General features: G+C 48.9%; 1 protein-coding gene across 3 annotated transcripts in view; it reads left to right on the plus strand.

Annotated features, from left to right (window-relative positions):
- Positions 1 to 19,995: 19,995 nt before the first annotated feature.
- NOL9 (nucleolar protein 9) overlaps positions 19,996 to 23,444 on the plus strand; it is a 160,876-nt gene continuing 157,427 nt past the window's right edge. For 2 of the 3 annotated variants that reach the window (XM_078642547.1, XM_078642548.1), the window contains exon 1: positions 20,024 to 20,412. In XM_078642547.1, coding sequence (XP_078498673.1) covers positions 20,092 to 20,412 — 321 coding nt within the window. In that variant the 5' untranslated portion in view covers positions 20,024 to 20,091. The other variant, XM_078642549.1, reaches the window with a different exon arrangement.

Here is a 23,444-nt window from a genome sequence, read left to right on the forward strand (position 1 = left end):
AGGCAAAAGGCACAAAAATGAGGGAAAAACAAGTGGCACAGAGGGCTGAAGGGCACAAAAAACGTGTGGAACAGAGGGCAGAAGGGCACAAAAAACGAGTGGAACAGAAGGCAAAAGAGGCACGAAAACGAGGGAAAAACGAGTGGCACAGAAGGCAGACAACCACAAAAAACGAGTGGAACAGAAGGCAAAAGGGGCACAAAAACGAGCGAAAAAAGAGTGGCACAGAAGGCAAAAAGGGCACAGAAATACTGGAGAAACGAGTGGCACAGAGGCAAAATACAGAATACAGCTGGGAACAGGAGGCAGAATGGGCAGAGAGGCACGGGGACAGTGAGGGGAACAGAAGAGAAAACCGGGCAGGGACACGGGGGCAGCGAGGGGTACAGAAGGAAAGACCAGGCAGAGAGAGCACGGGGACTGGACAGACATCATCTGAAGAGACTGCCTTTCAGGCGGTAAGCAGGGAAGATATCTCCTCTTCCTTAATCCTTGGGAGGACTAGGATATGAGTGATGAAGGCTTGTAATGATTATGCATGGGACAGGATAAAGGAGGCCAAAGTTTCACAAGCACCTTAGGAGGGGGAATAGTCACTTTGATACAAGGCAAACTGGTGAGATTCTAGACTGCCCTTGAGGAGTTGTAGGGTTTAAATTGAAATTAAAATGGTAGCAATAAGATGCAATATCCAATGCCTGGGTTGTTGACATTTATTTTGCACTTTCATAGGCAGGCGTATGTATTTTTAAGTGTCTACTGTACTTGCAAATGCATGGCAAGAAGACTCCATCAAAACACATACAGACACACAGCCGAAGGTGAGAACCTGTAGGTTGTAGTTTACTTATTTACAGTTCTTAGACCACTGCTAAAGCAAGCCCAGAGCTTAAAATTGACAGTCAGTTGATTTATTGTATTTTTAACAAGGCACCTTACTTTTGCTCACTCTTGGGGCAGAAGCCCATTCTCCTTCATCCCGCACAGCCGACTTGAACGCTGTCGCGGACAAACAAACTTTAGCGGCCGCCATCGCCGGCGTGCACACAGGCCACGCCCCCTCGAGGCCACGCCCCCCTTCCACGATAAATATGTGCATTTACAGGAAGCGCAGTGGACTAGCGCAGCGGGAGCGCCGTTTGCGCGCCAAAGGCGCGCCTAAGGCAAGCCCGTCTGCGCCCGTCCACGTCCGACCGGGGCCAGGGGCCTGTTACCTCGCCTATTGCACACAATACTCATCTGCACAGCTGCTCAACCTCCAAGGCCCGTGACCTCTGGATGATGGCGTTACAGCACGCATTAACAGACTGGGGCTGTCCCCTCTATCCGCCCCTCTTTCCCCCCCCCAGCTGTCATCTATACCCACCGACTCGCCCCGTCCTGTGCCTTTAGTTCGCCCTCCCATCACCACTGTATCTGCCTTCTACCTTAACACCAGGTCAGCCGTCAAGCATTATCACGAACTCTTCACCTTACTGGACCTGCACAAACCCAACCTACTGTTTCTTACGGAGACTTGGTTTTGCGACAGTTCCCTTCCCTCCCTACTGGCCACCCTTCCGGCATCTTATTATGCACTTCGCGTCGACCGTCCCCCCGGCAAATCAGGCGGCGGAGTTGCCCTGATCGCCCGCAAAGAAATCGTCTTCCAATCTCTAACTCTTTCCCCTATTGGATCTTCAGATTATTTAGTGGCCCGTACACTCTCCTTCGGCACTCCGCTCACTTGTGTGCTGCTGTACCATCCTCCCTCTTCTCCGCAACTCTTCCTGCCGCGCTTTCTAGACCTGGTGGCAACCCTAGTCGTAAACAATTCAGCCATCTTGATATTAGGAGACTTCAACTTCTGGCCTTCAGACCCGGCCGAATGTTCAACATCGAAAGAGTTTTCGGAGTCTCTTCGCTCTCTTGACTTTTCTCCAGCTGTACACCACCCAACCCACTGTCAGGGCCACATCTTAGATCAGATCTGGTCCCTCAACTGCCCGGTGTTGTCCTTGGCCATTTCCCCCTGCACCTGGTCCAATCATTTTCTTATTTCTTTTTCACTACCCATCTGCTCAGCCCGTAAGTCCCCCCTCCCTAAAAACACCTGGGCGCGCTCCTGGAACCGCGTGGATGTGACCTCCCTGTCTACCACTCTCTCCGCCTCCTGCCCAGATCTCCACGGGCTGTCTTCCCTCGAACAAGCTGACGCCATCACCTCTTGGCTCTGTTCAGGGTGCGACTCAGTCGCTCCCCTCAGGCGCGTATCATCCAAACGCACCAACGACGCCAATCGCTGGTTCAACCAGGATCTCAAAGATCTAAAACTAAATGTTCGGCGAGCAGAACGCTCCTGGAGGCGCGGCTACTGTCCAATACGAAGAAAACAGTATACTACACTCTTGGCCCAGTATAAAAACTCCATCCTAGCGACCAAGAACACCTACTTTTCTTCCAAAATTTTAGCCGCCGAGAATCAGTCCAAAGAAATTTTCACCATTGTGCACGATCTCACCTACTCCGATAGGGCCTCCCTTAACCTTTCCCCCTCCCAGCATCTTTGCGACTCCCTCAATACTTTTTTCCTCGATAAAATTTCTATCATCAAAGCAAATATCCCTGCTTCCTCCCCTTCCTTTGTAAATCCCCAGTGTCCCCCCAACTCAGCTCGTCTCGACTCTATTCCCCTCCTTACAGAAGAATCCTTTCTCTCTCTTCTACCGATGATCAAGTCTGGCTCCCCTCTAGATCCTTGCCCTGCACCCATTCTGAAACAGATTTATTCTGCCTGCACCTTGCTCCCTCTCACTCTTCTCAATAGCTCGCTATCACAGGGCATTGTCATCCCACCTCTAAAAACGGCTGTCATTTTACCCATTCTAAAAAAAAACGGAGCGGACCCCTCTGTACTTGTCAATTATCGCCCCATCTCTCTCCTACCCTTTCTGGCGAAAGCCCTGGAGCGCCACGTTACTAGGACGCTCAGCACTTTTGTGGAGGAGAATATGATATTAGCCCCACGGCAGGCTGGGTTCCGCCCCTCACACTCAACGGAGTCCGTGGTACTTTCGGTTCTTGACAACCTCAGAGAGGGCATGGACACTAGCCACCCCCAAGCCCTGGTCCTCCTCGATCTCTCCGCCGCCTTTGACACGGTTGATCACTCCATCTTATTGTCCCGTGTCAAGGCGGCGGGAATCGGAGGCGTTGCCCTGGTCTGGCTGTCCTCCTTTCTGAGTGGCCGCACCCAAGCTGTGCGCTTGGGAGATTTTGCAGCGGACTTCCAGCCGGTCAAATGCGGGGTCCCCCAGGGTTCATCCCTGTCCCCGTTACTATTCAACCTGTACATTGCTCCTCTTATCTTTGCCCTCCAACAGCTGGAGGTCTCTGTCTATAATTATGCGGATGACCTCCAGCTTATTTTCTCCTTATCTTCTTCCCCTGAGTCCATTTCTAATTTTCAATCTATCATGATCTTTATCCAGGACTGGATGAACCACAACCACCTGAAGCTCAACCCCGACAAAACGGAGCTGGTGCTGACAGGTGGCTGCTCCAGTCCCTGGTCCTCTTTTTTCTGGCCCCCCTCATTGGGTTCTCCCCCAACCCCTTCCTCTTCTGTAAAAACCCTCGGGTTCAAACTGGATCACCAACTCTCACTTCACTCCCAAGTCAGCTCTGTGGTGTCCTCATCCTTTCACTCCCTTCATACCATCCGCAAAGTCTCTCGGTTTTTCTCCGGCTCTTAAACTCATAGTCCTTGCAATGGAGATCTCCCGCCTGGACTACAGCAATGCCCTTTATTGTGGCATGCCCGCGTACAGCTTGCAACGCCTCCAATTAGTCCAGAACCAGGCGGCCCGCCTGATCTTTAATCTATCCAAGTATCATCATGTTACTCCCCTCCTCAAGACTCTTCACTGGCTCCCCATCCGTGAACGAGCCCAGTTTAAACTAGGATGCATCATCTTTAACGCTCGCTCCGGTTCAGCCCCTGTCTTTATCACTTCTGAAATTCACTCCTATGTCCCCGCCAGGGAGCTGCGTTCCTCCACCCAACATCTGCTCCTAGTTCCTCGATTCAAACGTAAAAAGTGGGGCTGTTCCAAATTTTCCACACTCGCCCCCTCTTTTTGGAACTCCCTCCCGGCTCACCTGAGATCTTGCCCCCAGTACACACTCTTTCGCAAGGCATTGAAAACTTTCCTTTTCACACAAGCTTTTTCCTCCTAACCCCCCTCTTTCCTTCCTCCCATCTCTAAGCTTCAGGGGTTCAGCTCAATTAGCGCCATGAAACCGCTAGGTGTACGCACGCTCAAGAAATATTTTAAACTCAAACTCAAACACACACCCAGAGATTGTCCCATCCTTCTGGTGCAGATCAGAGATTTAGTCTCAAGCACATCACAGCCTAAGATAAATGAAAATACTGGCCATTTACAGCACTGCACTTTATTTTAGCTAAGACATTTTCCTTCTTGCCCTCATTACTACACTAGGGCTTTCAAGTAGGTCTTTATTTCTGGCATTCGAAATACATTTTACTGCTTTTGTTGTTTTACACCGTGTGTGTTGTGCATGCTTGCAATATATTGTGGTACAAAAGGGGGTGGTGATGGACAGAGCATCTGAACCAATCAAACTCTCACACCCAGTCAAAAGATCTGGGTTTAATCCATCACCGTTCTTTAGCCCACTCTGCCACCCCAGTTCAGACATGGCCGTATGCAAATCAGTCTGACCCTGTTCCTCATGGGAACAGTCCAGCCCGAACTGCCTAGCCATTCCTTCCCTGGACCCGAAACAAGCTTCCGAGGACCGGTTTCTGGCATTTCAGCCGTCTTCAGCCCGGCTTGCTTGAATCCAGTGGCAAAGTGAGCAAGGGACTCACGTCTGAGCATACCCTGCCACACTTATGGCGGCCAAAGCGGCACAAAAGGGGATGGTGATGGACAGAGCATCTGAGCCAATCAAACACTCACACCCAGTCAAAAGATCTGGGCTTGATCCATCACCGTTCTTTAGCCCACTCCGCCACCCCAGTTCAGACATGGCTATATGCAAATCAGTCTGACCCTGTGCCTCATGGGAACAGTCCAGCCCGAACTGCCAAGCCATGTCTTCCCTGGACCGGAAACAAGCTTCCGAGGACCGGTTTCTGGCATTCCAGCCGTCTTCAGCCCGGCTTGCTTGAATCCAGTGGCAAAGTGAGCAAGGGACTCACGTCTGAGCATACCCTGCCACACTTATGGCGGCCAAAGCGGCACAAAAGGGTGTGGTGATGGACGGAGCATCTGAGCCAATCAAACACTCACACCCAGTCAAAAGATCTGGGCTTGACCCATCACCGTTCTTTAGCCCACTCCGCCACCCCAGTTCAGACATGGCTATATGCAAATCAGTCTGACCCTGTGCCTCATGGGAACAGTCCAGCCCGAACTGCCAAGCCATGTCTTCCCTGGACCGGAAACAAGCTTCCGAGGACCGGTTTCTGGCATTCCAGCCGTCTTCAGCCCGGCTTGCTTGAATCCAGTGGCAAAGTGAGCAAGGGACTCACGTCTGAGCATACCCTGCCACACTTATGGCGGCCAAAGCGGCACAAAAGGGGGTGGTGATGGACGGAGCATCTGAGCCAATCAAACACTCACACCCAGTCAAAAGATCTGGGCTTGATCCATCACCGTTCTTTAGCCCACTCCGCCACCCCAGTTCAGACATGGCTATATGCAAATCAGTCTGACCCTGTGCCTCATGGGAACAGTCCAGCCCGAACTGCCAAGCCATGTCTTCCCTGGACCGGAAACAAGCTTCCGAGGACCGGTTTCTGGCATTCCAGCCGTCATCAGCCCGGCTTGCTTGAATCCAGTGGCAAAGTGAGCAAGGGACTTACGTCTGAGCATACCCTGCCACACTTATGGTGGCCAAAGTGGCACAAAAGGGGGTGGTGAGGAATATTAATAGGGCACTATCATGTTCCAGAATGCTGCCAGCCTCCCGCCTTCCACCTCGAGTACAGAGCCCTATTGCTAATATACGTGACTTTTATCATATACATGCCCTAGGATGCTACGCGTTCTCCGTGGTAATATACTGTAGACAGTTCTCCTAATTATGGGCGTTATCCGTGATAATGCACACTACCCAGTGTGAATATACACCCCCAATAATGGATATTGTTATAAATAAACACAGTCTCTATTGCGATATACGTTCTAAGTGCTGATAGGCGGTCCCAAAAGCCATATACGTACATGTCCCTGTTGGGAATATACATACTCCTTTTTTTCCTGTAGGGTACTGTTGTATCTTGAGTCTTCCTGCTGCTCAGCTAGTATACATGAGATGTGGAATGTTGATGAATGGAATGTGAATGTGTTGTGAATGTCAGTTGGGTGAGGGCTGAGCAGCAGGACAGCTGCTCCTGATGGGGTTTTATCATTTATAACTTAACAACTTATCATAATAAAGTAACCTAAATAATCTATTTGGAGTATCCATCTTCTTTTGATTACATCAGGTAACTTTTGATTGAAACCAGCTGAAAGCTCCTCTAGCAAAATGCAGGGCATCTCTGAAAGCGAGAGCATGTGCAGGGATCTCAGCCTACCGTTTTGAAAAGTGCTTGCCACCCAAAGTATCTGTGTTGTTTTTGTCTACCTGTGAGTATTTCTTTTCATGAAGCCCTAGTGTATAACCTCAAATCCAAGTTTACCTTTTGAGAGTTCTATACTTGACATTTCTATCAATGAACATATTGAGTGTAAAACAAAAAGCTGTATCTTCCAGGGCTGCAGCCCTCCTTCCCTCTCTCCCCCTTCGACCCCTCTGCTTCTCTTGCCTCAGTCCTACCCCTCCCTAACCGCCTGTCCAAACCCAGCCCCCGCACCGGTCACCAGCACCCTTCTCCCTCTATCTCTCTTCAGCACCTTCTCTGCAACCCGTTCCCTCACCACTGATTTCGCTTATCCTCCCTCCCCCCGCCTTCTGTGCGATCTACACTGGTCCTTTCCTCTCACCAGTTCCACGTCCCTGTCTCCCGCCTGCCCTACTCTTCACCACAAGCCGTATCTTATTCCACTTTTTCTTCCCCTATCTTCTCCAGGATAGAAGAGACCATCTTCCCCAGTGGTTCCCAAACTTTTTTGACCCGTGGCTCCCTTGACCTAATTGGCAGTTCACCGTGGCTCCCCACCATGTTTTTACCCGCGCACCGGGCTGCCGCAGCGCACCCTTTGGGAACCACTGGTCTACATGAAGAATCAAGCCTAGACATGATGAAAGATTCAGAGGTTACCATCACTGTCATAAAGTTTTCTTTGAAATCACAAAGATCTTATAAAGTACATCTCAATGCATACATAGAGTAGTATAAAGCACTCCCACTAAAAGTAACTAGGCTAGAGAAAGGCTCAAGGAGCTCCTCTCTACAACCCTGGACTCACCTCCTCTCTACACACCTGGACTCACCTCCCCCCTTCTTGCTGGACTCACCTCCCATCTACACCCCTGGACTCACCTCCCCTCTACACCCCTGGACTCACCTCCCCTCTACACCCCTGGACCTCCCCTCTACACCCCTGGACTCACCTCCCCTCTACACCCCTGGACCTCCCCTCTACACCCCTGGACTCACCTCCCCTCTACACCCCTGGACTCACCTCCCCTCTACACCCCTGGACTCACCTCCCCTCTACACCCTGGACTCACCTCCCCTCTCCCACCTGGACTCACCTCCTCTCTACAACCCTGGACTCACCTCCTCTCTACACACCTGGACTCACCTCCCCCCTTCTTGCTGGACTCACCTCCCCTCTACACCCCTGGACTCACCTCCCCTCTACACCCCTGGACTCACCTCCCCTCTACACCCCTGGACTCACCTCCTCTCTAGCCTGTCCTCCAGATGTGTCATCTTCACGGCCAGTGCTTCCTGCAGCAACCGGACAGCCCTGCGGGCATCTGCGAGAAATGCATTCTTCCCTCATAATCGCCATCCGCTTAACTCTTTAACTGTGTGGTATTTATATTTATTTTTAACACTTTTACAGCTGCGCAGCAAATAGTGCCAGCTGCACCGTTTAGGCGTTTTACAGCTGCGCAGCAAGTAGTGCCAGCTGCACCGTTTAGGCCTCCTACAGCTGCGCAGCAAGTAGTGCCAGCTGCACCGTTTAGGCCTTTTTTACAGCTGCGCAGCAAGTAGTTCCAGCTGCACCGTTTAGGCATTTTGCAGCTGCGCAGCAAGTAGTGCCAGCTGCATCGTTTTGGCCTTTTTACAGCTGCGCAGCAAGTAGTGCCAGCTGCACCGCTTAGGCCCTTTTTACAGCTGCGCAGCAAGTAGTGCCAGCTGCATCGTCTTGGCCTTTTACAGCTACGCAGCAATAAGTGCCAGCTGCCCCGTTTAGGCCACCAATCTGATGTACAGCAAGTAATGCCAGCTGCATTGTTTAGACCTTTTCACAGGTGCACATCTAGTAGTGCCTGCTGCACCTATTAAGCAACTTTCTCCGTGGGGACAGTTCAAATTGAGTCATGACTCCTGCTGCATCAGAGGTGGTCTGAAGATGACGAGGTTACTGTGCATTTTCTAGACATTGCTAATCATTTTGTGATCCACCCTATGCTCTTTGCCCTAACGTTAGTGTCTCACAGGAGCTTAGGGTCATATAGTAGTCTGTTGAGAACTTGGGCATTCATGGCGGCTGGTACCGAATATGGTTCTATTAGCAGGCTGGTACTAAGTTCAGTGTTCTCCAATGGTCACTGGGTGGTCATTTTTATTCTGTTCTACTTTGTCTGTATTTGCTCTGTGATGGGTCCCTACTATTTGCAAATATTTCCCTTGTAACTTTTATCTAGTGCTAGGTGGCACCTCATACTCCTAGATGAAGGGCCCAACAAATTCCCACCTCACTTCCCTGACGGCACATTAACTGAGTATTCTCACCAAAAACGTTTGGATTATGCGCCCCCTTTTTGCCCTTTTATTTCTCCTCACCACCGCTTTCCCAATAACACCCCTCTCATCCCTCCCCCACCCTTCTTCGCCTCATCTTCCCAACATGGCCACCTCTCGAGTTAAGTCTGGAGCCAATTGCTACAAAATCATTTATCCTCCCGCCAGACTAAAGCTACAATAAAACGACTGAAGCATAACACTATTGAACGTTTCCCGGACTCCCTTTTTGTTGATCAATTTTACAATGGTTGTCTTGGGAGGCTCAAAAACGATTTCATTTTCTTCACTCGCGACACCCCCTCTCGGTCCAACAGTTTTTACAATTCCCTTAACGTCACCTCCTCCTCCTCTATCCCTTATGGGAAACAACTAAAAATGTCCCCCTCTGAGTGCTTCAATGGCTACCTCACTATCTCGCTCTATAACAACGGTACTGTCATGATCCAAGGCAAAGACGCCTGCCTCTCGCTCTTTGACCACCTCTTCCCCACCTTACTCCCCTCCTCTGCAACCGGGTTTCCCCCTGTCTCTCCTTCCAGCTCCACCCATTACTCCCTTTCTCCTCCCGACCCCACCCCACTCCAATTGGCTGCACTCTCGAGAAGCACAGGTCGGCCCTCTTCCCTCCCCACCCCAACTTACCTCATCTCCTATTCCTCCCCCCTCACAGTATGTCCCCTCCCACATTACTTCAGCCTTACCACTAGCTAATACGCTCCTCGTCCCATCTGCACTATCACGATACTCCAATCTCTTCTCCTCCCCATACTTCTTCCTATCACCCCCCTTTTTAGTCCACCTCTCCTCCAACCCTATCCCCCAATTAACCTTCCCTATGCTCCCCTTATCCCTCCTCTCCACCCCTTCATCCCCTCGTCATTCATCCCGTTTTCGCCACATTCCCACTGCAACTCTCTCCTCCCTCCTACTCCCCCAGTACTGCTGCACTACCCCCTTTCACCTCCTAGTAACCCCTTCCATCTCCCTCCCTCGGGCCCAGCAGGACCACTTCCTTTCCTCAACTTCCCTTTCTCTCAACCCCCCTCACTCTGCCAGATGACCGTTCCCTCACTGCCACCTCTCCTAACTGACAGGACCTCCACAACCACTGCACCTCTTTTCCTCCCAAACCTCCTACATTCCCATGACGCCACTCAGGCCTCCCTCCTCCTACTTCCCTACCGCCGTGTTCCGCACCTTTCTCCCTCTAAATTTGTCCTTAATTCCTCTTCCTCTTGCAACACCAACAATGACAACTCTCCCTTAAAGCCCAATTCACTTACTCCACCTGTGAACCCCACACCCCAACTTACCTCCTGTCCCCCCACCTCTCCCCAACTTACCTCCTGTCCCCCCACCTCTCCCTGCCTTCCACCACCAATTCCACCCCCCCCTTGTCTCAATCGAGCCACCCAACCTTCCGTGCTCTGCCTCATTCTCACTGGAAAATACGCTAGGCTCTCTGATCACCTCCATCTCCCAGCTTACAGCTGCCATTTCACTTTTATGCTCTAAGATCTCCACCCATCCATGCAACTCTACTCCCTCCCAACTTCCCATGAGATGCACCTCGCCCCCTCACCCCAATACAGCCAAGCTCAACCTCTCGTCTGCAAACGTCGTTAACTCACACAAGCCCTTGAACGCCACCCTTCTTCAACAGACATACCCTAGCAACCCCACTATCTACACTATTCCGACCATCGCCTCTGTCAGAACAAAGCATCCACCTAAACCTTCCCGAGCACCCCCACATAAGTACAATATCCCAATCACCCTTCAGAGCCCAAGTGCCCCCGTCACCAAAACAGTCTTGACAGAGCTGCGCTGTATGCTTCACAACTGCAGATCTGCAGTAAAACACAAACTTGAAATCTCCGATACCATCACCCTTCACAAACTTGACATGCTCTTCCTCACAGAGACCTGGTTCAAAGATACCTCTCACTCGATGTTTGATCTCCTATTACCCACAGGCTATTCCATTTTTAGGAATGACAGAACTGACAACACGGGGGGAGGTGTTGCAGTCATCTTTAGAAACGCCCTCCAACTTAAGGCTTCTCCAATCAGTTCCTCCCTCACCTTTGAATGCCTTTCTCTTGAGCTTCAATTGAAACACCGTCCACCGCTCAGATTCCATATCATTTACCGCCCGCCTCGTAGTGGCCCTTCGTTTATAGAAGATCTCACTGACTTCATCAGCGACCAATACACACAAAGTGACAATCAGACCTTCGTGGATGACTTCAATCTCCACTAGGGCGTACCACAAGACTCCTCTGCGAACTCTCTGGCCACCTTCCTCTCTACAAACGATCTTATCCAACACTGCATTGAACCAACCCACTCTAAGGGCGCAATCCTGGACCTTGTTATTTCTAAAGCAGGCATGCTTTCTACCACTACCCCAATTCATGTAGATTGGTCTGACCACCACCTCATCCCATTCTCTCTTCAACTTTCACACTCTATAACTCTTGGCCAACCCAAGAGGGCCATCTCCTGGTTCCGTGATGCCAAAAATATTGATGTCGGTCCCCTCTGTGAGTCAGCTTTGCTATCACTTCCAAGGCTAGACCCGAACATAGCTGTTGACGACCTCACCTGCCAATGCCTCACAGTTCTCGCAGCTGAAATTAATAACGTCGCTCCACTCAAAAGCAAAAGGATAAGGCCCACTCCCTCAGCACCTTGGTTCAACAAATCCCTTTATCAGGGCCGGACTGGGAACCAAAATTGGCCCTGGCAAAGAGATGGCCGGCCCCCCTGGGAGCGTCCAAGCTGTTTACCAGGGCTGTTTTGGCCGATTTTGTTACAGTGGACGATTTTGCAGCAATGCTGCAAAAATGGCCCTGTAACAAAAACGGCCCCTAGGGGCCCACAATCGGCCCCCACCCTAGCGGCCCACCGGGGAAACGCCCGGTGCCCACAACGGCCAGTCCGGCCTTGCCCTTTATGAGGAAAGGAAGCAGCTAAGATTCCTGGAGAAGCAATGGAGGCAAGTGCCCTCCACAGACAATTTAGCCATGCTTCGCACAGCAAGATCCAAGTACCACAAGCATATCTTCCTTGAGAAAGCGGCACACTTCAAAACCCTCCTTGACTCCGCCAAAAATAGACCCAAAAAACTATTCGATCTCATCAAGATTCCGAGCTGCTCGCCCCCATCCTTCGAGGTGGAGGATTCTACTAAGAGAGCAGCGGATTTCGCTATTTTCTTCAATGAAAAAGTGAAATCACTTGTGGATCAGGTCATCTCTATGCAGACGACACTCAACTCTACCTCAAGGTTGCCTCCACTCATGATCTCTCCATCCTAAGATCTACTCTTGACTCCATTCAAAACTGGATGTCAACTCATCAATTGATTCTGAATCCCTCCAAAACTGAATTCCTCCTCTTCTCCTCCTCACTCTCTCCTCCCCCGGTTCAATCATGGATGGATCAGATGAATCTACTAAACAATAAACCCATCATTGTCGACAGTGCAAAATCCCTTGGTGTCATTCTAGACAAAAAACTCAATCTAACTCCCCACATCAATTCTATTGCAAAATCTGCTCGCTACCAACTGCGCCTTCTTTGGGGAATCCGTCGCTTCCTCCCGGAGCAGGACCTTATAACCCTGGTGCAATCGCTGGTCCTCTCTAGACTAGACTACTGCAATTCTCTTCTTACTGGCCTCCCCAAATCTCACCTGTCCCCACTTAAGTCTGTCTTCCATTCAGCAGCTCGTTTCATTTATGGGGCCAAAAGAAGCAAACACATCACACCGATGTTATCCACCCTCCACTGGCTTCCCTTCGAGGCTAGAGCTACCTACAAGACTGCCTGCATTACCCACAAAGCCTTGCACTCCTCATCTCCCCGCTACCTGGCAAATAAACTGAAACTCTCTGGAGGCTCTAGACTTTCACGCAATGCGGAGAATCTACTGCTTGAACCTCCCACTTTCAAGAAGGAAAGAACAATGGCCCAATCCTTTTCCGGCAACGCAGTGAGAATCTGGAACTCCTTTCCACCTCAGCTCCGGACCACCGCCTCCTCCCAGGCCTTCAAAAGGGACCTCAAAGTTCTCCTCCAGAGACACCTCCAAAAGTAATTCACGTCCTCTTGCTATTTGTGAGGAAGACTTCCCACTACTGATAATTTCTACTTTCCATGACCATGGAAGTGCCTTCCCAGTGTATGCCTGTGGTTGGAGGGTCTGCCTTTTTGCAGTATTTTCCATGTACTGGTGTTAGGTGCCCTTTTGTAACATGCACACACCACTCTGCCCTTGTAACACACGGTTGCTACCTCTCACATGTTTTTACCTTTGATACTTGCACAAGTGCCACCTTGCCCACGTAACGCTTGTTCTTGTGCCTGAGTGTCTAGCACTTATTGCAGTACTATACCTCAAATTATACTCTGTTTTCTCTTATAACTGCACACTTATAACTGCACACAAGTAGTGCCAGCTGCAACGTTTAGGCCTTTGTACAGCTGCGCAGCAAGTAGTGCCAGCTGCACCGTTTAGGCCTTTTTACAGCTGGGCAGCAAGTAGTGCCAGCTGCACCGTTTAGGTCTTTTTCAGCTGCGCAACAAGTAGTGCCAGCTGCACCGTTTAGACCTTTTACAGCTGCGCAGCAAACACTGCCAGCTGCACCGTTCGGGCCCGTCACAGCTGTGCTGCAAGTAGCGCCAGCTGCACTGTTTATGACACCTTTTTACTTAGGGTCATTTCTGATTGAGGCAGAACTCTCGCTGGATTGGCAGCTACCTTGACATTATGGTTTATGATTAGAGTCCATTAGTGGTCCGCTGAGACTATGGGCGTACAATGCGGTTGGAGCCGAATGTGCTTGTGTTTCAGACTGATGCTTTGTACTGTGATTACCAATAGTCACTGGGCGTTCGTTTTTGATCTGCTTTACCTCGACTAATTGTGCATTGTGATGGTTTTTACAGTGACCCAGTTGGTTTTATCATATGTATTCATGTCCCTTGTAAATATTATCTTGTGCCAGTGGTTTTCATATACACCTAGATGAAGGGCCCATCAAACACCCACCTCTCTTCCCGAACTACACATTAGTCCAGTTTTCCACTCCCAACGCCTGGATTATGTGTCCCCTGTTAGTCCCTATACTTCTCTTCTGCACCGCTCTCCTAGGTACACCCGTCTCATACCCTCCTAGCACTCTCTCTCACGTCCCCAACATGGCCACCTCTCGAGTTAAGGATGGAATTAACTGCTACAAAATCATCTATCCTCCTGGCCAAACCAAAGCTTCAGCTAAACGATTGAAGCATGAGACTATTGAACGTTTCCCTGATTCCCTTTTTGTTGACCTTTTTTACAATTGTAATTCTGGGAGGCGCAAAAATGATTTCATTTTCTTCACTCACGACACCCCTTCTTGGTCCAACAGCTTATCTAATTCCCTTAACGTCACCTCCTCCTCCTCTATCCCTCATGGGAAACAACTAAAGATTTCCCCTTCTGCGCATTTCAACGGCTTCCTCACCATCTCCATTTTTATAACAATGGTACTGTCTTGATCCAAGGCAAAGACACCTCTCTCTCTCTCTTTGACCACCTCTTCCCCTCCCTACTCCCCTCCCCTGCGACCAGGTTTTCCCCCGACTCTCCATCCAACTCCACCCTTTACTCCCTTTCTCCTCCCCTGACCCCCCTACACTCCAATAGGCTGCACCCTCGGGAGGCTCAGGTCGGCCCTCTTCCCTCCCCCTCCTTTGTGCCCTCCTCTCCCTTTCCTCCCACTCCACAGTATGCCCTACCCTTCATCACATCAGCCTTACCCCTAGGCAAAACGCTCCTCGTCCAGTCGGCACCGTCTCGGTACCCCAATCTCTTCTCGTCCCCCCTATTCCTTTCTGCTACTCCCTTTTTTAGTCCACCCCTCCGCCAACCTCCCCACCCAGCTAACTTTCCTTATGTTCCCCTCATCCCTCCCTCTCCCCCTCTTCTCTACCCCCTCCTCTCCTAACCTCTTTCCCCGACTTCTTCACAATCCCATGGCTTCTCTTTCTTTCCCCCCACTCCTCTAGCAATGCTGTGCTGCCCCCCCCTTTACCCCCCTGGTACCCCTTTCCACCCCCCCCCTTCAGGCACAGCAGAACCATTTCCTGTCGTCAACTTCCCCTTCTCCCAACCCCCCCCATTCTACCAGATACCGGCTCCCTCACAGCCACCGCTCCTAGCCAACAGGACCTCTCCAACCACCTCCCCTTTTTTCCGCCCAAACCTCCTATACTCCTATGACTCCTCACAGTCCTCCCCTCTCCCTCCTCCCCACAGTCTTGTTCCGCACCCACCCCCCCCCTAAACAGGTCCCTAATTCCCTCCCTTCGTGCAGCGCCATCAAATACAACTCCCCCTTCTCCTCTGATACCCCAACCCCCGCTCTCAACCTACCCCTTTCCCCACCTAGGAACCCTATACCTCAACTCTCCTCCTGTCCTCCCACCTCTCCCTGCCTACCACCACCTATACCACCCCATCCCTCTGCCATCGAGAGACCCAACCATCCGTGTTCTGCCCTACTCTCTCTCGAAAATAAGATATGCTCTCTCATCACCTCCATCTCCCAGCTTGTAGCTTCCATTTCACTTTTAAGCTCTAAGATTTCAACTTTCCCATTCTCATCAACTCCTCTGGAAAACTCTCACCTTCCCACGAGATGCACCTTGACCCCTCACACCATTATAGCCAAGCATAACCTGTCGTCTGCAAACATCGCTCACCCACACAAGCCTTTGAACGCCACCCTTCCTCAACCAGAACCTCCGAGTAACCCAATTACCTACTCTATTCCAACCATCTCCTCTGTCAGAACCAAGCATCCACCTAGACACTCCCGTGCACCCCCATATAGGTATAATATCCCTATCACCCTTCTTTGCCCAAGTGCCCCCGTCACCAAAACAGTCTCGACAGAACTGCGATGCATGCTTCACAACTGCAGATCTGCAATAAAACACAAACTCGAAATCTCTGATACGATCACCCTTCACAATATTGACCTGTTCTTCTTAACAGAGACCTGGTTCAACGATACCTCTCATTCCATGTTTGATCTCCTCCTACCCACTGGCTACTCTATTCTCAGGAATGACAGACCTATCAAAGTTGGGGGAGGTGTTGCAGTTATCTTTAGAAACTCCCTTCAACTCAAGGCTTTTCCCATCAGCGCATTCCGCACTTTTGAATGTCTATCTCTTGAGCTTCAACTACACCACCGCTCACCCCTTAGATTCCATGTCATATACCGCCCACCTGGCAGTGGCCCTTCATTTATGGAGGAACTCACTGACTTCATCAGCGACCAATACGCACAAAGTGACAATCAGACCTTCGTGGGTGACTTCAATCTCCACTGGGGCTCCCTGCAAGACTCTTCCGCGAACGGGCTGGCCTCCTTCCTCTCTACAAACGATCTTACCCAACACTGCACAGAATCAACACACTCTAAGGGCTCTATCCTGGACCTTGTTATATCTAAAGCAGGCATGCTTTCTATCGCTACCCCTATTCACGTAGACTGGTCTGACCACCTCCTCATCCCATTCTCTCTTCTCCTAGCACACTCTATCACTCTTGGCCAACCTAAGAGGGCTACCTCCTGGTTCCGTGACGCCAAGAATATTGACACTGTTTCCCTCTGTGAATCAGCTTTGCTGTCACTTCCAAGGCTAGACCCGAACCTAGATGTTGATGATCTCACCTCACAATGCCTCTCAGTCCTTGCAGTCGAAATCAATAGCGTTGCTCCTCTCCAAAGCAAAAAGAAAAGGCCCATTCCCTCAGCACCCTGGTTCAGCAAATCCCTATATGAAGAAAGGAAGCACCTAAGACGCCTAGAGAAACATTGGAGGCAAGCACCCTCCACCGATAACTTGGCCACGCTTCGTTCAGCAAGATCCAAGTACCACAAGCACATCTTCCTTGGGAAAGCATCACACTTCAGAACCCTCCTTGACTCAGCCAAAAACAGACCCAAAAAACTATTTGATCTCATCAAGACCTCTAACTACTCTCCCCCAACCTCCAAATTGGAGGATTCTACTAAGAAAGCTGCTGATTTCGCTGTATTCTTTGACGAAAAAGTGAAATCACTTGTGGCTCAGGTCGCTCATCCTACCCCTCCAGAGGAGCGCAAATCACTAGCCATCTGGCAGAACTTCGACCCCATCTCTGAAGATGTCCTCCTCAAGTGCATCCTCGAAACAAAGCCCTCCAACCACTCGCTCGACCCCATCCCCAGTGCCATTGCCATTGACTTCTATACCCTTTCTCTTCCCTATTGGACCACTCTGGTCAACCTCTCCCTCTGTCAAGGCTCCCTCCCTGTTCCCTTCAAATCTGGGCAGGTCATCCCTCTGCTTAAAAAACCCACTGCGGATGCGGATGACCTCAACAACTTCCGCCCCATCACTAACCTACCCTTTCTTGCGAAGATCACAGAAAGATGTGTTGCGAAACAACTCTCACATCATATCAAGGACAACGATCTTCTTGACAATTTTCAGTCCGGCTTCATCCAAAACTGCAGCACTGAAACTGCCCTGCTGCAAGTGATTGATGACGCGCTGAGAATACTAGACTCGGGGGGGGGGGTCTTGTCTTCTAATTCTCCTTTACCTTTCGGCAGCCTTTGACACTGTCAACCACAACACCCTCCTCAACACCCTTCAACAGAGAATGGGCATGGAGGGCACCGTGCTTAAATGGTTTGCTTCTTTCCTTTCTGATAGATCCCAAATGATCAAAATAGCGGACAGTCTTTCACCTCCTTCGGCGGTGGGTCAAGGTGTTCCCCAAGGCTCTATTCTTGCACCCACATTGTTCAATCTCTATTTGGAACCTCTGGGAAATCTCCTAAGTAAATCTGGGGTCAACTATCACCTCTACGCTGACGACACTCAAATCTACCTAAAGGTTGCCTCCACTCAAGATCTCTCTGTCCTAAGCTCTACCCTCGACTCCATTCATAACTGGATGTCAACACGTCAACTGATCCTGAACCCCTCCAAAACTGAGTTCCTCCTCCTCTCCTCCTCACTTTCTCCTCCCCCGGTGCAATCATGGATGGACCAGATGAATCTGATGAACACTAATCCCATCATTGTCGACAGCGCAAAATCCCCTGGTGTCATACTCGACACAAAACTCAACCTACTCTCCCACATTAATTCAATTGCAAAGTCTGCCCGATACCAACTGCGCCTTCTTTGGGGGATTCGTCGCTTCTTCCCGGTGCATGACCTCAAAACCCTGGTCCAATCGCTGGTCCTCTCCAGACTTGACTACTGCAATTCTCTTCCGACTGGCCTCCCCAAATCCCACCTATCCCCCCTTAAGTCTGTTCTACATTCAGCAGCTCGTTTCATTTATGGGGCCAAAAGAAGCGACCACATCACTCCCATGTTATCCTCCCTCCGCTGGCTCCCCATCGAGGCTAGAGCTATCTACAAGACTGCCTGCATCACCCATAAAGCCTTGCACTCCTCCTCTCCGTGCTACCTGGCGAATAAATTGAAACTCTCTGGAGGCTCTAGACCATCACGAAACGCGGAAAATCTACTACTTGAACCTCCCACTTTCAAGAAGGAGAGATCGATGGCCCAATCCTTTTCATGCAGCGCAGTGAGAATCTGGAACTCACTTCCGCCTCAGTTCCGGACCACCTCCTCCTCCCAAGCCTTCAAATCTGACCTCAAAGCTCTCCTTCTTCAAAGACATTTCCAAATGTAATTCATGCCCTCTCTGCTATCTGAAGGAAGCCCTTCAACTACTGAAAAATCTATTTTACTTGACTAAGGAAGTGTCTTCCCAGTGTGTTCTTGTGGTTTGAGAGTCTGCCTCTTATGGCAGTATTGTCCTTCTTCCTGTGGCGGGGACTCATGGGTGACTTGCATCCGTCACCTTCTCCTGTAACACACTGTTTACACTCCTACATTTGTTTGTGTCGACACCTGCACAAGTGCCACCAGTGCCTTCGTAATGTTTGTTCTTGTGCTGGAGTGTCCTCCATATATTGCAGTATTATACCTCTATATTTATTTTGTACGCTTTTTGTAACCTGCACACGTCACTTTTTTCCTCCTGCAATGCACCGTTTGCTACCTCTTGTATTTTGTTGATTCACGATTGTCACTTTTGTAATGCACCGTTTGCTACCTCTTATATTTTGTTGGCGCACAATTGTCATTTTGCTTCATTTAATGTAACGTTTGCTTTTGTATTTTCTTCACTTGTAATGTTCTCATGTATCAGTTCTGTTCCTATTGTGAAGCGCTCTGACACCTTCGGGTAAAGTCCGCGCTATATAAAAATGCATAAATAAATAAATAAATAAATAAATAAAACTTGTCACTTTCCTTTTGTGCACTTTTGACTACCTCATGTATTTTTGGTTGCTCACAATTTTTACTCAAGTATTTTGTTTGCTCACAATTGTCACTATTACCTTTACTACCTCATGTATTTTTGGTTGCTCACAGTTTTTACTACCTCATGTATTTTGTTTGCTCACAATTGTCACTATTACCTTATGTAAGTAACGTATGTTTTTGCAATCTGTTATTTTGTGATGTTTCTCATTATGTTTCATTTCTGTTCCTAATGTGAAGCGCTCTGACGCCTTCGGGTAAAGTCCGCGCTATATAAAAATGCATAAAGTTCAAGTATTAGTATCCATGCCTTTCCCCGCTCCCCCTCGTGTGTGCGCATGCCCGAGTGACTTACGTAGGGTGTGCACAGCCAGACGGGGGAGCGCCAATACACAGGCACAACCTGCATGAATCAGCACCCCTCCGACGTAGGGGGTGTACAAAACTACGAGGGTGGAAATCTATTTAGAACACCGGTCTCATAGCTATTGACTGCGCATGTCCTTGGCGGTCATGGTGTAGTCAGGCAAAAGGTCGGTTGCTTGATAAAAGACGTTCAACACTTTTCTGTTTTCCTGTCCTTACCATGGCTGCCGCTGGTTTGAGACCCCGCCCCCTAGGCACATAAGTGATTGGAACCATACAATACTCTTTCGGTAATCTCGCGAGACCCGCAGGCAGCTTTGAATGATAGGCGCTATGCTGTACCGTAGGTTCGGTTCTCGGACACCCGCAGGCAGCTTTGAATGATAGGCGCTATGCTGTACCGTAGGTTCGGTTCTCGGACCGCGCGGCGCGGTCGGCCTGTAAAGTCTCGGAACCATAAGCGGGCAGCGACTGTGAACCGCCAATCACAGCCCACAACAATGCCACCCACACCGGACCAGGAGGAGGAACAGTGGCGGTCCTACGCAGAAGAGGAAGATGGCATGGCACAGGGAATAGAAGAGTCTACTGTGCTGGATGAACATAATGACGAAGCTAGAGCCAGGGAGCCTGATCTTCCAGGACTGGTTGCGGTACAAGCCGCCCCAGGAGCCTGCGTGGTTCTCATACCTTCGGCACAGGTGAGTGAGAGCTGTTGAGGGCACTAATGTATAACTAGAGTGGTCAAGGCTTAGACCACGAGTAAATGACTGTCATGAACAGAGAGGAAGGACTACACTCAAACATGCAAAAACTGTTTTGATCTAGGTGGACAGTGGATTGAATCGTACTGGGGCCATTTTTATAACTGAAACTTGTAGTAAATAGTACCCAACTACGCCCTGCATAATTCATGGGTCTAATAAGTACGTTTTATTTTGGATTATTCAAGCGAATAAAAGTGAATAGCAGTTTTGACATTGATAGTATTCTTGCTTTCGTGTCTGCATGAGCACTGTGTCGAATTTTGGTATGTGATTGCACAAGGTGTTTGATCGGCCAGCAAGAGACTGGTTCTAGAGGCTGGTTTTATTCAGAGTAAGTTTATGTGCGCTATGTATCTTTTAATTTCAAGCGTGAAGTTTCCAGGGTATGTACTTCCGTCCCTTTCCAGTGTATGTGCAGGGAACTTGTACACAGCTGAGCAATCAGTTGATGCTTGGCATTGATTTGTTACACTTTGGCTTTCTCACGTGCTCCCTACATTTCCTATTGTCACCACTTAATATGCTCATTGCCTTTCACATTCCCTCTCTGTGACTGGTTCAGTAAAGTATAACTGTCTTGATAGTTTGGAGTCAAATGTATTTATTTATAAGTTTTATATATCGCTTGCTAGACCCGAAGGTGTCAGAGCGCTTTACATGATCGTGAACGAGTCCAGTAAATCAAATATTGCTAGGTCTTAAATCCCAGTAAGCAAAGTGATGTTGGTGAAGAAGTCGTTATGGCTCATGCTACTGAGCCCATTGGAAATCATGGATCATACGGTCGTGTAATTTTACAAATCAATATAGGATCTGCATGTTTAGACAACATAAACTAAGGGATTGGTGTCCAGACTGATTCCTGATATCCCCATAGGTAATGCTAGTATGTAGACCAGCTAACACACAGTGCCACTAAGACCCACAACCGTTTCCAAGGATCGAATAGTTTCTGGCTACTATCGAACATGACAACTGCGCATGGATCGTGCCCTCTCAGGTATCGTGGAAACAGTGTACTACTTTTCGCTCAGTCACTTGCGCTCATATATAGAATAAATGGAGGGGACAGTTTCAAAAAACATTTATTGAACCATGGTCATTCTCGTATAAAATGTGTGCTGCAACAACCATTAGACAGAAAGATATATATATATATATATACAAATACAAGCACCAATAGAGTAAATCAAAGGTAGAATTCTACCATGGTGTTAAAATGGGGAATATATGAAGGCGTTTAGATACGTGGCAGTAATCATGAGTACTCCCAAGAAGCAAACCCTTACTAAATGTAACTAGCATGTATGTTGATGTATAGCCAGGAATCCCCCAAGGAAAGAGCCTACCCCATTACCTGATGGGAGAGAATGAAGGGCCCCATCTTGGTCTCAAGTTGGACACCCTGGAAGGGATGTCAGACCACTGCGTGCTGGAGTGTCTTAGTGCAGGGACTTCAGCGTCTCGTGTCAGAATGGAAGCTTCTCATCTGGTTTGCCCAGCAAAGATGTGGTACTTGTAAACCCGAAAGGTACCATCAGGTTTTACCTAGATGTGTCATGGTACTGTGGCCTGTCGTCCAAGGATGACAATATTGGTCAATTTTGTTCAGGGTTAATATGCAGAAGATGGTAATCCTGTTATGATACTAAGAATCCTCATGAATAATAAATGAGGCTAGTTTTCGAAGAAAACTACACAACATTTATTCGGTACCTAACTAGGTAAAAGTGCTTGTCCAAGAATACTTCCCACAAGTAGGGCAAGGGGCAGGAGGGATTAGTTGTTGTGCCCAAGTAAAGCTCTGACCTGATGTTCAGGCGAATATAATATCCTCTCACAAAGGTATTCCAAGCAATTTAGTGGAAAAGAAAGAAATGCCTTTACATTCAATCTATTCAAGCCCCTACCGCAATAATGCTCCAATTGCTTTCCAGGAATATTCCCTGCTGTTCACCGTACTTGTCCTCATCAGTCATAACTTTTGAGGTGAATCCCACCTTTGAGACAGGAAATAAAACTCTAGTGCCGTAATGAAAGCTCCACTCACCCAGCTGGTTTAATAAAATGGCCGTCACTCCCAACATGTTTCCATTTTATTATGTTATTCATGTTATTTCCATGCCTAGTACTAGAAATAGGAATGTTTTTGGTACGTAATGACTGACCACAACAAGTTGAACTAAGAGTACAGAAGAGCACTGTTAAGTAATTGGGGCTTTACACCAGCCTCCCTTGTTTCAGTCATTACTTTTGTGGTATACCAAAGTGGAAAAGTAGTGTACACACTGATGCCGATAAACACATAACTATACAACCCCCCCATCTTTAATGCATATTAGTGACCCATAAACCCTTGGAGTGCATTACTCTATCAGTTTGTAAATTAATTCAGATAATAAGTCTTAAGAACATCAAAATTCAATTCAGACTACACAATCTTTTGCAGACTATGTGTAAACCTATGGCCAGATGACCAAGTTCCTGCTCAGCAGATTTCTTGAACAGAAACTCCTTTAAATGCTACCACCAAAAAGCAGAAACCTCTTTCAGAAAGTCCTTGAATAGTACCTGGAAGTTTCAAAATCTGCTCTCAGTAAATTTGCAGGAGAGTTAATGTTGTTTTTTAAACAATTCTCTTTATTCGTTTATAATCCGGCCTGGGTGTAGTTCGTGGAGTTTTGCTACGTGGAACTCCGTGAAGTGACAAAAAAACTCTGCGGAGTTCTGCAAGTGGTGGAGTGCAGGGGGAACTCTCTTTCGCGCTGGTCTTCCTGCCGCTCGGGTAAAATTTTTACCTGAGCGGCAGCTTGCGCTCGTGAACTTACAGTTCGCAAGCAGGGGAAAAACTCTGCTGTACTACACGGAGCAGAGTTTTCTGCACTCCGTGAACTTTGCAGAGTGCTGAAAACTCTGCAAACTCAGTGAACGGAGCGGAGTTCGCTGCACAGGCCTATTTATAATCC

Source organism: Lissotriton helveticus, chromosome 5_1, assembly GCF_964261635.1.
Source record: "Lissotriton helveticus chromosome 5_1, aLisHel1.1, whole genome shotgun sequence".
NCBI lineage: Eukaryota > Metazoa > Chordata > Amphibia > Caudata > Salamandridae > Lissotriton > Lissotriton helveticus.